The sequence below is a fragment of the Durio zibethinus genome, chromosome 10 (assembly GCF_047325235.1).
Source record: "Durio zibethinus cultivar Kanyao isolate XHJ-2024 chromosome 10, ASM4732523v1, whole genome shotgun sequence".
Lineage (NCBI taxonomy): Eukaryota > Viridiplantae > Streptophyta > Magnoliopsida > Malvales > Malvaceae > Durio > Durio zibethinus.
Window position 1 is genome coordinate 4,608,141 of NC_143171.1, and position 15,133 is coordinate 4,623,273.

The window sequence follows — 15,133 nt, forward strand, 5'->3', positions numbered from 1 at the left end:
TCCTCCCTCATCAATTTTCTTTGTTTTTGTGCTTGCAATGTGTTAAGCAATTCTACTAAGGAAATTTTTGACAGATCTTTCGTATTTTCTAAAGTAGTGATGGTTGTTTCATATCTTTTAGGTACTGTAATAAAATTTTTTTTTACAATTCTTGAGTCAGTAAATTCAAATCCAAGAAGCCTCACTTTGTTTGCGATACTAAGAAACTTATCGAAGTAATCTTTAATTGTCTCGGAATCCTTCATTCTTTGAAGTTCAAATTCCTTAATCAAGTTCAGGACTTGCATCTCTTTAATTTTTTCATCTCTTTTATATTCGTTCTTGAGATAATCCCATATCTCTTTTACTGACTTCAGAGACATGATACGAGTGAAGATGGTGGATAAGACTACAGCTAATAAGCAAGCTTTTACCTTTGATTTCTTTGTCTTCTTTTCTTTCTGCACTTTCATCTGTGCCATGGTGGGATTGTTCGAAAGTGTAGGAATTTGATGGTCTTTTTCCACTATTTCCTAAAGATTCAAAGCTTTCAAATATGTGTCCATACGTACTGCCCAAATTTGGTAGTTGTCTTCATTGAACAACATCGAAGCAATTACGGAGAAACTGACTTTGGCTTTCATGACACGTCAAATTCACACACAGATCCCTTAAGAAGAAAGTTTTGATACCAAATGTTATTAATTTTGAATAAGAAAAAAAAAATAGAGTATTGCTATAGTAAAGGCAAATGAAAATTGAGAGCAACGTATTTTAAAGTAAAGAAAACTTAATTTGCCTTAACATCTGAAATATTACAATTTAAAGCTTAATTAATAAAAACTCACTAAAATCATGATCTTAAAATTACACCATGACCACAAACATAAATAATAAAAAATAACCAATACCAAAAATAAAAAATAATTTAAAACATTCAACTAAGCAACGTTTATGAATCCATACCAATAATCCTAAACACGTCTTCTAATATGAGAAATTAAGTTAATGTCATATGGCCCGTGAGCGAGTGAGCCAAAGCTTAACTGCCTTACAATCCCCACTGCCTCATTACATGACAAAATCCCAACTCCCACAAATAGACGATCCCCTGGCCGGCTATCGTCACATGCCACCAAAATCCAACGGAAGCAGCAGCCCACCCTTTACCTCTTCCCTTTCCTTTACATTACCTCTCACACAGTCTCTCTTTTTTCCTCTTTGTCCATCTGATCTTTTTCTTTGGTTATAGCAGTTGAGAAGAAAAGGGATTTCAGAATAGGGGAGATTAGACCCTTTTGTAGCCAAGAAAAAGGTTGTTTTGTAGCAGTGTTTTTCTGTTGCCTCATTGTATCACATATCTTTTGCAACTGAAAAGGCTGATCTTTGTTGCAAGAAGGGTCTCTTTTGCGGAATTTGACTTCAACCAAGTTTTTTTGGGATTAGAGTTTAAACACTCCTCTTTGAGCAGTCCCTTTTAGTTTTCCTTTGTTGGAAGAAAATAAAATCCTCAAAAGCTGAAGTGTCAATTTTCTGTGATTCTTTGCAGAATTCTCCCAAACTGTACTATAAACATGGTGGGTTTGTTTCGCTCTTTCACCATTACTGTGTGGATCGTTTCCCAATGACAAGGTACCCACTGTTAGTCTGGTCTTTTTCTATCTTTCTGCTCTCTTCTGCTGATTTCTGATTCTTATTTTTTCCTACTTTTATTGTTCCTCTCTCTCTCTCTCTCTCTTTCCCTCTCCATGATGCAATTAACTGAAACAACACCACAACCCTTGCACCAAATCACTCCATTTTCAATTCCCACAATGAACAAAAACCAAATTCAGCGGGGTCGTCCATGGCCTGGATTCCCTACCTCAAAGGGTTTAGGTAGCTTTGGTGATGCCAATTGTATGGAACAACTTTTAGTCCATTGTGCCAACGCAATAGAAAGCAATGATGCCACTCTAGCGCAGCAAATTCTTTGGGTTCTAAACAACATTGCACCACCAGATGGTGATTCTAACCAGCGCTTAACATGTGCTTTTCTTCGAGCCCTTATTGTCCGAGCAGCCAAAAGTGGCACTTGCAAAATGCTTGCAGCAATGGCAAATGCTCGTTGCAACCTTTCTATAGATATCCACACTTTCTCTGTCATCGAGCTGGCTAGCTTTGTGGACTTAACCCCGTGGCATCGGTTCGGTTTCACTGCAGCAAATGCAGCAATATTAGAAGCTGTTGAAGGGTATTCAGTCATTCACATAGTTGATTTAAGCTTGACACACTGCATGCAAATCCCTACTTTAATTGATGCCATAGCTAATAGGCTCGAGGGACCCCCATTAGTGAAACTCACAGTTGCTGGTGGTGCCACTGAAGATGTTCCCCCAGTGCTTGATCTTTCTTATGAAGAGTTAGGGTCCAAATTGGTTAACTTCGCTAGGTCACGCAATGTAATGTTGGAATTCAGAGTGGTTGCTTCAAGTTATGCTGATGGATTCTCCTCTTTGATCGAGCAGGTTCGAGTTCAACATTTAGTATATGCAGAAAGTGGTGAGGCTCTAGTTATAAACTGTCACATGATGCTTCACTATATACCCGAAGAAACTTTGTCTCCTCTTTCTAATACAAATTCAAACCCTTACTCTTTCGAACCATCTTCTTCTCAATCTCTTCGAACCATGTTTCTTAAGGCGCTTCGCGGATTAGACCCAACAGTTGTTGTTCTTGTAGATGAGGATGCAGATTTGACATCAAATAATTTGGTATGTAGATTAAGATCTGCTTTCAATTATCTGTGGATACCATACGACACAGTGGATACGTTTCTTCCGCAAGGCAGCAAGCAAAGGCAGTGGTATGAAGCTAATATTTGTTGGAAGATAGAGAATGTTGTAGCTCATGAAGGTCTGCAGAGGGTAGAGAGGCTTGAACCTAAGAGCCGGTGGGTGCAGCGGATGCGAAACGCCAACTTTCGGGAGCTTAGTTTTGGTGAAGACGCAGTTTCAGAAGTGAAAACTATGCTTGATGAGCATGCAGCTGGATGGGGATTAAAGAAAGAAGAAGATGATCTTGTACTTACTTGGAAGGGACATAATGTTGTATTTGCTACTGCTTGGGTGCCTGCTTGAATCCTTTTTCACTTTCTCATCAGAATCCTGTAATCTAATCAATTTTTTCTTGTATTAGTCTCTAATTTTATTCTAATTTTTGCTATCATTTGACTACTAGCCTTTCTTTTAAGAGTGTGTGGGAGCTAATATTCGTGTTGAGGGTTCTTGTCAAATTTTTAATTTGTTATATATATATAGATATTCTTATGTATGATTTCTTTCTCATAATAACCTTAATTTTAACATCAGCACTATTCCCTGCCACAACCATAAAACATCATATAAGCAACTGTTTTGCCAACACCGAATTGTGTGCTTGCCTGATGAGAAAAAGTGTCGATAGCTTCTGTACAATGGCAGCACCCTTTAACTAGCTAGTTGTTCTATTTTCAATCTTCCAAAACATTCGGTTATTATCGTGATCATAATTTCGTCGATAATCGCGTGATTTATTATTAAAATGTTAAATTTTTAATTTCAATAATCATAATTTAAAATTTGATATTTTCAAATATAAAAAGAATTATGTTTAAAACAATCATAGTATACCTAATAGTCACAAATTTTCCTTTTCTTAACATGTTTCAAGATGCATTCTCTACACCTTACTTAGTACGTTGTATTTGAAGAAAAACTCTACTGATTATAATAGGACATAGTATAGAGTCTAGATATTTATGGTCAACGAATAAGGATAGCTTGGTCTGGAAACACATTCAAATTGTGAATATTGTATATAATATATATCAATGGCGTTGTTACTTATCAATAACCTATTAGCTTAGTGATACTGGGATATGCTTTAATGTTGAAGGTTTTGAATTCTTACTCAGAAACCCGAAAGACTAAAAAAAAGAATTGGTGCCATTGTTCCTTAACCAATTTGTAACAATGAATTGGTTAGATAATTAGCTTCTTCCCCCTTAAAATTTCTCCTTATAAAATCATATGAAACACACTTCTTAATTTAAAGCAGTAGACAGATGCACAATATTTCATTAATTAGAACATAAAATTTTTATTAATGATTTCTTCTTCATTTATATATTTCATGATCAGCTTTCGTTCTAGAGAAATACATGAGCTAATTTCCAATGAAAGATTAATAAACATAAAATTAAAGTTTAAGTAAATTGAAATCAAATACTTAATATCTTTGGAAACATTTTGTATTGGCATATTTGAACAATAATGTCGATTCAATTAAAAGGAAATCACTTTATTGTTGAAGACGTGGAGCAAAGTCTTGCATAAAAATTTGGCATGCGTGTTCTTGCAATCTTGTCTACATTCATACATATATATATATATGTACAAAAAAATTATTTGTGACCACGTAAAGGACAACACGATTCTCCAGTCAAAAGCTACTCCAACATATGCATGTGTAATAGAGGATTACTAACAAACAGGGCTAAAAGACTTTTACGATTTGTCGGGATACAATCTCCAAGCAGCTTGAAAACAAAGGTTTATTGGGCTGGCCCATCTTTCTTTATTACCTTTTTAATCGTATCCTCGGGAAAGTTATGAGAAATTAAATTTGGCCACTATGTTTTAAAAGAAGAAAAGTAGGTGATTAAACTTGTGGTAGTCTCTTTTTTTGAGTAGTTTTTTATTAAAAAAATGTGTTTTTATAAGAAAAATTAAAATAATTTTTATTTTCTTAATTTTTTATTTATTAATATTATTATAATCGAATTTTATATAAATTTATCAATTGAGTTAGTGTTACTTGACTTGTGACACTGTTGATGTAAAGATACTCAGAAAAAAAAATGACTCTTACTTATAAAGTCATTCACACTCTTGATTAGTGGGTAATGTTAGTGGAATTGAAAGCTTGCCCTCAAAATTTTATTTTTTAAAATAGATGTCTTGGTGTGGAAAGGGTAACTTTTACTTATAAAATTGTGATCCAAGTCTTGATTATTAGATATGGGATTGTTACTCCCTTAACCCAGATAGACTATATTTTTCACTGAGAGATGATACGAAACCTCGTAGACAGCATCCACAGACACCAAACAAAGTTAGGCGCATCATAAAGAATATAGAGTAAAACACTGTCTCATTAAGCATTTTGTTTGATGATGATCCCTAATTATGTTCTTTTCTAGCCAATTTTAGAGTTCTAAACACATTAGGGCAATGCTTCCTGATAGGTACGTGGAGCAGTCCATTGTATGTCCAAATGCCCATTTGTTGGACCCAGAAAAACAAAGATCATTACAGTGCTAGATCCCTTCATGTATAATATAAGTTTATATCCTAATATTGTAATGTATGGAATAAAAATGTATTATACAGTAAATTAACTTCTATTTATTGGATAAATTTTAATAGATAATGATAAAATATTATTAAAATATTAATTTATAACTATATAACTAATAATATCTAATTTCTTATTTTTTATATAAAAAAGATCTCAATCTAAAAATAAAAAAATAATTGTAAATGTCAGATTTAAATTTTAAATTTTTTTATAATTATATAAATTAAATAAATTAAGTTTTAAATTTAAATTAATTAATTAAATTTTAAACTATTATTATACAATTTATTTTCTTATCAATTCTAAAAAATTAATAATTTGCAGAAGTCAACACAATAACTTTAAACTTTTTAAATTTTATACAAAATCAAAACTAAATACTAAGTTCAGATATGAAGTAAAAGGAATATAAATTTGTTCTATGATACATATCCCACCCACAGACAGCCGCATGTCATCTTTGACTTTATGGTTCATGTTTTCCTCTGACCAAATAGTACCCTTACTCCATTACTAATTTTTTTTCTCTTTTTTTTTGTCCTGGAAAAAGCATAAAATTTGGAACACTTTTTTGGAGGTACACGATTTTGGTGGGCGGTAAGACTGAAACCAAAAAATAATCTGAAGTATGCAAGAACTCAAACGTTGATTGGACGAACCCAATGCAAAACCCAAACACGAACCGAAACCAGCTCACCAGTTTACACTTGTGTTAAAAAACGCACGTGTTTCTTTGACCTTGATCACTCCAAAAGAAGCTTCCAAAAAAAAGGGTCGTGCTTGCTTCTTGCCCTAATCTCTTTTCTCTTTACTTTCTCTAGTTTCGGATTCAACTCAACTGAATTCAGTAACATAGTTCGTTAATTAAGGTGGGTTTTGCTTTCTTTCTATTTTAGTCTATTCTGTTTCTTTTTTTTTTTTTTTACTGTTTTACTGTCTGGGTTTTTTGTTTTATTGGGTTTTTTGAATGAAGCTGGAATTTTTAGTCTATGAATTTAGTTCATGTTTTATTTTAAGTTGTGTGTGTGTGTGTGTGTGTTTTTTTTTTAATTTGAGAATGGTAGGTTTAAATTTTGTAGATTTATGGGTCTGGGTTTCTCTTTGATTTTTGGTTTTTTTTTTATTGATTTATTAGTTACATGAAGTTAAATGATTGCTTGGTACGGTTTTTCTATCCGGGTTTTGTTCATTTGTTTGAATTTTAGTGACTTTGAGTGATTTCAGTAGAAACTGTTTGACTTTGATCACCCTGTTGACTTGTTATGTTAATTACCGGCATTATGGTTTTTGGTAATTTTGATTGAGAATTAAGTTGATTTTTATCTGGATATTGATGGCTTTTTTTTTTCTTTTTGGCTGAAATTTTAGATTTTGGATGATAGTGAGGAACTTGGAAACTGAAATGCCGGGTGGTCGGCATTTTTCTCGAGTAGATACTTTAGAGCTGAAATCTCAGATTGAAAGGAAGATTGGGCGTATAAAAGCGCAGAAGTACTTCAATCTGCTTACTAGATTTTTAAGTCTTAAGATTGGCAAACCTGAGTTTGATCGGCTCTGCATTGGTATAATCGGGAGAGAAAATGTTCGTCTTCATAATCATCTCCTCAGATCAATTATCAGAAATGCTTCACTTTCAAAGATTCCTCCATCAAGAGAGAACAAATTGGGAGGTTCTTTAAGTGTTAAAGTGGCAAATGGGTATCAAAGAAGTAATCTTCAATCACTGTGCAAAGACTTTCCTCAATCCCCTCGTAAGGGCAGGACTCCAAATCTTCGTGATCGCAAGTTTAGGGACCGCCTAAGTCCTCTAGGGCCTCATGGGAAGAGCCATATTACTGCTTGTGATGATGCAATTCCTAAAGTTCAAGAGCAGCAGAGTGCTACTGAGTTGCTTTCTTTAGGTAGCAGACCTCCTGGCTCTGTGGAGGATGGAGAAGAGGTTGATCAAGCTGCAGGAAGTCCAAGCATTCACTGTAGGAGTCCTGTTAGAGCTCCACTTGGCATATTTTTTAATGCTAAGGGTATACGAAAAGTACCATGGAATGGATTGGCATCTGTTTCTTCTGAGACATGTCATTGCAGAGGTGAACTACCTGATAGCAGTTCTTTGAGGAAGAGGTTGGAACAGAAGTTGGAGCTGGAGGGATTAAATATGTCAGTGGATTGTGCCAATTTGTTGAACAATAGCCTTGATGTTTTCATGAAGAGATTGATAAAACCCTGTTTGGAACTGGCTGGTTCGAGGTCTGGACAGAAATTTATTGACAAAGGTCATAATTGGTCCATGGCCTCTTTGAATGGGAGGCAGCCTGCGAGGTATGCACAAAAACCAAGTGGGTCCATTTCTGCATCAATGTTAGACTTTCGAGTTGCGATGGAGCTAAATCCCCTGATTCTTGGAGTAGACTGGCCAACGCAACTTGAGAAGGTCTGCCTGCTTGCTTCGGAAGAGTGAACTGGAACTGATTGGCCCATTGATTTGAGTTGGACCAGGTTGCGGCCAGAGCAATTTTGAGTAATTTTAATTATAAAGTCCACTCTAACATTGAATTTGATCATACCATTTTTATAGAACAGATGAACAGATGAAGTAAATAAGTATAAGGGCTACAGGAGTTTTGGATCAAGCGATTATATTGTATACAGGTCATGGCTCTAATTTGTCCTGGAAGTGTGACGTCTTAACATGGTGAAATACAACTATTTTGACACTTTTTAAGAATCTACCTGTTACAAATAGGCTAGCAACTATCTCCACCTGATATATATAGTTTGCCGTTGTTTTTGAACACTTATTTTCATAATAATAAAGTGGATCTTTGAGTTTTTGGGCTTGCTTTTCTTGAATATGTCATGTGAGCTTTGATCATCTACTATTCTTTTTCTATCTGATACAGTCAATTATTTCTTCTATTGATTTACTCTTCTTTGTGTTTGTTTACCGTCTTGCCGCCATAAACTAATTTACTGTAGTGGCTTTGGGGTACGACATGGCAATAAAATTATTCCATTCCTTCTATATCGAGACCAAGAATCATTCTTTTAAATGGTGCTGCATATCCTTATATGAGATTGGATGCCTTTCACTTATCTTATTTCCTTCTCCTTGCCCCTTTATCTGCAACTGTTTTCAATCATATAATTGCAAAAGTCTGTTTTCCTTTGTATGGCACGTCAGGGCAGAATTTAAACCTTTTGTCTTTTCTGTCTATTTTAGTTGGATTTGTTTGGGAACATGGACCAAATAATAGAGGACATGGTTTTATAGAAGCCATTTATTTTATAATCTTGCACATGTAGAAGGAAGAAGCAGATGGTTAAGGATGAACTTGAGGCTGATATCTCAATCATTGTGGTCTAATGGTACTTGTTCCTATGGGCTATGATTCATTCATGCATTTCATTTCTAGCTTTGCACTTGTTATATTTTCCTCATTGTTTGCTTTATCTTATCTTGGATTAGATGGCATGTGAAGTCACTACCACTGCATGCATCTAATAGGCATTGTTTATCTATCAGATCGAAAAAGCTACTACCAGTGCATATTTGTTATACAGTTCACAAATACGGTGACAAATGACAATATTATTTCTCAGTATCATGAAGGTGACTTGCTATAGAATTTGAGAATGACTAATGTTCCATGGCATTATTTGAGGTGGATTCGTTTCTAGTGTAAACATAAAATGGTTCAACTTGTTTTTAATACAAACTATTATGAAACTGCTGACTTCAGTTTGACAAAATGGAGCCATAGTCTCTTACCTTTTTTCTCGGAGTGAAATGGATGTTAAGACAACGTTTTCGAGTTTATAAAGAAACCTGAAATTTGCTGGAGGACCTCTGGTTGAAGGTGTGCGCTGTCCCTCATTCTTCTTAGAGACTCCGCTAATGTCCTCAGTGATGACAAGGTATGGGTGCCTTTCTGTGTCTTGTAGAACTTTGTTTTGAGTGAAGTGCTAGATCACCGAGCCTAACCTTGCAGATTAACTTTTTTGGCTGGTTTAACAGCAATTTCTTGATAGCAGATAGTTTATCATGCAGCTGGTCTTCATTCTGTGCCCAATACTACTTTCCCATAATGGAAAGTGCAAGAAACAGTGGTTTGAATATATCGATTCTTGCATGTTTGTTTTTCTCATTTAAGAATCTTCCATGCTATTTGATTTACATCAACATGACAATAAGATCTGGCTTGCTCTGTTTGGATAATGGACTGTGATTTATGGATCAAGCTGAATTTCTAGTGAGTTTGACCATCTTACTTTTTATTTCAGAACATTATTAATGGAAAAAAAAAACTTATTTCAAGTGTCGTACAACTGGAGAAAGGCATGCGCTGGAAATTCTGGAAATTATGTTGCCTGTCACGCCATTGTAATGAGTAATCTGAGGGCACTATTTCTGTTACACAGGAGACATTATCACGTCTTTTAGTGTGAAAGCTTCTTAAGATCAAGAATCTTGTTGGTTTTCTTGCATTATCATTTTTCTTATGACATCTTTTGATTGAGATTGATTAGTAAACATCTTCTGTTCATTGAATACTTGGCATTCATTACTTGGATATTAAATGAATCAGTTCATTTCAAATGAACCTATGCATAAAAGGCTTCGTGATGTTTGGAAATGTCCAATCTAGAAATAGAATATTTCGTCAATTAGGATGCCATTGAAAACCCTTGATTTGGATGATAATTCTGCTGAAACACAGAGAGGATTGACACATAAAGGAATTTATGTCACTCCCTTAACCCCACTCTTGCACCTTTGGGTAGTTTCATACTGAACCTGCGGGAGTTTTGGGGAGTAATCTTTAGATGCATGTGATCAGATATGGAGAAATGTTGACCAATTATTGTCTGTTTAATGCTAATGCTGAAAAAGAAAGTGAAGCAACTGTTGAATGATCGAAAGTTATGTGACATTGCATCATATCAATCTAATTATCTATTTAATACATATAACATAAAACGACAACTTAATGAACACTTGCAGTGAGCTGGAAGATCAAATTATCGATTCAAACTGACGTTGATCGATGATTAGACAAGCTCACCATTGATGCATTTTTCTTGTAATAGTAGGTAGGTAACTTGTTTGGATCATAAATGGTCCTTCAAGAAAAGTCTTGAAATTTGGGCCATTTCCATGTGTTTTATATTCTGCATTATCATTGTGTGTTACGGTAGCTGTCAACACCAGTGATTGTCAGTGCGCTGTCAAGACAAAAACATTACGTAACTGGATATTGACGAGAAGCTGATTAAAAATCTGCCTGGACATTCTTGTACACAAATGTGGTGTGGGGATCGTAAAACCAAGAGAAGATGGACAAATGATGATGTCTTAGGACTTGTGTATTGACGGTTCTGGTTCATTCAGAGACTCAAAAGTCGTGCTGATTAAGTAATGAACTTGGCCAATGCATGACAATTGAGAGAGACCAGCAATAACATGGACATGGACATGCTAGAAAATGACTTGTAGTCCCCAGCAGAAATTGCTACTTTTTAGTGCAGAGACAAGCAAAATTTTGTATCGGATACCCTGTCTACTCTCAAGTCTCCAAGTCTTTCTTTTATTCTCAACCGTAAAGCAATTCCGAATAACATCCATTTTTCGTGCATAAATAATTCCACATGAGGTCCCTCGATTGTGTGGTTTGGGACTACAAAAAGGGGAAGGACCAAGGAAGAGAAGGAATGCAAGGAACATTATCTAGTAGTAAAATAGTAGAATGACAAATTTTAAACGGTTGCAACTTGAAGCCAAGCACTTGTCACAGGCATCTGAAATGGGGTTCAGACCTGCTAAATGGGTCGATAAGGGAGAAGGCAATATGAATTAGTCAACTCCCCTGGCATATTTCCTTGGAACTGAATCAATGATGAGCCATTCATGCAACCCTATATATTAGGACAGTTAAATGTGCAAAGATACCTGTCGATATAAAGAGTAATGCTATTTGATCTTATCCTTCCGTCTTTCTTAATGTTACAAAATTTAATATGATAATTTAAAGGTCAAATTTATTAATTTATGGTAATGAGTAATGACGAAATCAAATCAATGAAGTTTTATCCCAGAAGAGACAAATGGTAATGACAAAAGTGTAGAGTATAAAAAAAACGTTTTTCATCTATTCTTGAACCCCGATGAGGTTGTCAACAAGGTTTTCATTGAGTTCAATCATTACTAGTTCTACAAATTTTATTCATTCAATATTTCGCAACCTTTATTTGGTTAAAGGCTACTGTCCTTCGCAGAACAACTCAAAAGAGATCCATTTGAAGATAAAGGGAGAGGAGATGGATTGGCTTCCTATAACACAATACAATTAGCTTGCCATTCGCCTTTTTCCTCTTCTTGCTAGGCTTCATTCGCACGAAAGGCTTAATTTCCACCCCCAAAGAGTCAGGAAAAGTTGATAGTGACATCAGAACTGAACATTTATTATTACATCCAATACAAGGTCAAACAAGGTTTGCTGTCACCCTGTCACAGTTATTTATTTGACTTTTATGATCCAATCCAATCCTCCTTTCCCATGTAATTGTAATAAAAAAAACAAAAAACCTTCTCCAACTTGATACAACACCAAGAAATCTCCCCAGAAACTAACAAAACATGTCTCAAAACCTGACAATTTGTCTAGCAAAAGTTCAGCTTCAAGAGAACCTCTGAGAAACTTTTCTCAGTTAAAGGCAGCACAATTTTTGCGGATGTTCCCGTTCTTCCCAGTCTTGACACCTACACGGCCCAGCTTAGTAATGGCAGTAATAAAGGCTTTGTTAAAAGCCTGTGAGCTGGTGGCCCAGGCGTTTACAGCAGGCTTAGACCTTGGGTCCGTGAATAGAACCTGGTCTGAGGTGAACAGACCCTTGCCTTGCTGCAGGTTTTTGTAGTAGACGTTGTCAAATTTCCTGGGTGTGTTTGGGTCCATGTTGATGGCTATCAAGGGGTTCACATTCCTGGGACACATTTGTTGAAGTTGGGTAGCGTAGGCCTTGTTAAGTGTTGGGTCCACTGCATTTTGCTTGCTGAAATTGTATATTCTCTTGGAAAACTTGCTGCAATGAGAGAATCCAACGGTGTGTGCCGCTACAAAATATTTAGAAAACCCAGAATCAATGCCTACTTTTTAATATGAAAAATCCCATGCTTATGTTGGAATGCTGCATTCACCTCCACAATCAGATAGTAATTACAAGTAGTAAAAATACCCTCTTTTAATAAGTAGTAGTATTGAAAAATTATAATCTTATTTTATTGTTTTTATAATCTCGGTTACTAATGCCAGCTAATATAAGATGTAACATAAATTAGATCCATTCACAAGGGGCATAGTGCCCTGTCAGAGGGCCCTGATAGAAATGTTGTCAGGCTGTGATTGGAGAGTTTAGTCAGGGACGTAATACCTGAAAGAGCAATCATGTCCGTTTGGGTGAGTCCATTTGCTGCAAACAGAGAATTGAGCCGATTCAAGTTGAAAGATGGTTGAGGCAGCTTTCCATTTACACTAGATGCTTTGGAGCTTAATCCATCCAATCTGCCCAATTCAACAGCATAAGAAGGTCCACCAGCCTGCATTATCAAACATTTACCAAATCTTATTAGCAATATGACAAGCCATTTCTTCTGTAGATTGAATATACCTATCCGTACCATGTTTAGGATTAAAGAATGGTTATATCAAAGAAAAGAAAAAGTGGGGTGAAAGGGAACAAACCAGAGCAATAACATCCCGGGTTGCCATGGCCAAAATATCAGCACAAGAGACCTTGTTTTTGCAGCTTGGAACTGCATCAACTGCTTCTTTGGCTTTAATGACGGTGTCAAATCCATCTCCGGCTAATGACAGGTTATCAGGATGATCCTTTTCCGCTGTGTTGCCACCGGAGGATGCAATTATAATCGAAGCATCACAACCCTGTAACGGAAACCCAAAAGAACACAAAGATTAGAAACAAGAATTCATTTCAACATGAAAGGTTAATAAATTGAACCAACATGGACAAAAGGATGTTCTTCAAATTGTGCAAACCTGGACAAAACAATCATGGAAGAAGAGACGGATGGTTGCAGGAACTGTGACAAAAGTTTGGCTGAATTTCTTATTGACTGCAGCTCTAACAATGTTTTCTACATTGGGGCAAGTTTTAGCGTAGTAATTTTGTCTTAGTTGAGCCGATGTTGTGTCAGGAAGCAAACAGAAACTAAGAGAAAGTGACAGCACAATTACAAGATTAATGAACTGACCCATTTGATCAAAAACAGAGTAATGGCTATAGCAGTATACCCCAAAAAGAAGAGAGGATGTAAAGAGTTATATAGAGAGGAAGGATTGGGAAGGTTAATGAAATGGTAAAAGCATAGCTGGGAGAGTTTTTTATTTGGTCGTAAGCCAGTTGGATGAGAATCTTTTTTAACAGCAAAGAGAGAGTACTGCCTAGTCTTTTAAAAATAGAGAGTGAGAGCCAAGTTTCAACGAGACACTGATGTTTTTGTTTGGCTCTGTCAATATGGCCGCCTTCGTCTCGTTCCCAAACTCAAACTGCTCACCTCGTTGCCTATATGCATCCTTCAAAACGTGGTCCAAGTGGGAACACTTAGGGAAAAAGAAAGGATAGGGGCTAGAAAATGGACGCAACTATAATTCGTAGCATGCACGTTAAGCCTAGTTTCTGTGTGCTTCAAAGACTAGAAATAGTAATGATTCCGAGCAAACAAACCATCGCTTGATTTTGGAGATGTTTTCTTTTACTTTTGCTTTTTCTTTTAAATTTTATTAGGCTTTGGAGATCTGATTATCATATCATTGCAAAATATTATATGAAACTATTAGTCAACTAGATACTAAGATCATGGTTACAATATTAGAATTAAATTCAAAAACAAATATTGAGCTATAGAAGGAAGAGGAGCACCAAAAATGCATGGGCCATGCATGCCATTCTTAAGCAATCATCAGATTAGACTAATTGATCAAGCCTTGCTATAACGTGCAGAGTTTATAGTTAAGTACTACTTGAGAAAGTGACATGAGGAGAAAATTTGAATTCATCAATCATCTAAAAGGTTCTTACTTTCTGCATACTATTCCATTTGTATCATTCATTATTTTGAACTTTTCTTGATCTATATGGCTTTAGCTTTTGTTTATTGGATAAATATTTGTTTGATTATATCTTCAGTCAAAATATACATCAGGTTGGTGAAAATTTTCAAGATTTGCAGCTTGGACTGTTTATCAGCACCGTTTTAAAAAAGTCATGGTCATGGCACTCTACAATTTGTACAAATGCTCAAAGAACCAAGCAAACAAGAAACCTTCACAGCACCAACGACAAAAGCATGTTTCTAATAATTAAGACAACTTTAACAAAGGCATTTTCTCTTCTCCTCATCTACTTAATTTTTTGCTGCAACAAGATAAGAAAAGAAAGGCCCTGTGTATTTTTCCTAGTTTTGGCTGTTATATAATAAATAATAATTCCACACTAATCCTGGCAAAGAGATTACAATGAATTGTATATGGATATGATTGAGAAAAGGAATATAATTGGAATATGATGGCTCACATAATTGGCTCCTCATATACGTAACCTTTCTTTTCTTTTCTGCAAAAAGATTCTCTTTTTCCCCTTGGCCTAGAACATGTTTAAATCTTTATCCAGGGCAGCCCTTTGTTAGGTGTCACGTTCTTTTCTGATGCGGGGCTAGACGTTGTTGCTTGAAAATTGATGGAAAATTTAAGATCCCATAAACCAA

The 15,133-nt window shown here is 35.6% G+C and overlaps 2 protein-coding genes and 1 pseudogene across 2 annotated transcripts; 2 read left to right on the forward strand and 1 right to left on the reverse strand.

The window, feature by feature from the left end:
• The first annotated feature begins 864 nt into the window (after positions 1-864).
• Positions 865-3,272, forward strand: LOC111292930 (scarecrow-like protein 32 pseudogene; annotated as a pseudogene).
• Positions 3,273-6,103: 2,831 nt separating this feature from the next.
• LOC111292072 (uncharacterized) lies at positions 6,104-8,190 on the forward strand. The gene is made up of 2 exons (XM_022884265.2): positions 6,104-6,227; positions 6,727-8,190. Exon 2 carries the CDS (start codon positions 6,734-6,736, stop codon positions 7,811-7,813), a length of 1,080 nt encoding a protein of 359 aa, XP_022740000.2. The 5' UTR covers positions 6,104-6,227; positions 6,727-6,733; the 3' UTR covers positions 7,814-8,190.
• A 3,603-nt stretch (positions 8,191-11,793) lies between these two features.
• LOC111292073 (peroxidase 51-like) lies at positions 11,794-13,664 on the reverse strand. Its single transcript, XM_022884266.2, has 4 exons — positions 13,407-13,664; positions 13,092-13,292; positions 12,781-12,946; positions 11,794-12,463 (listed from the first exon to the last, which is right to left on the reverse strand). Exons 1-4 carry the CDS (start codon positions 13,623-13,625, stop codon positions 12,057-12,059), a joined length of 993 nt encoding a protein of 330 aa, XP_022740001.2. The 5' UTR covers positions 13,626-13,664; the 3' UTR covers positions 11,794-12,056.
• Between the last annotated feature and the right edge of the window lie 1,469 nt (positions 13,665-15,133).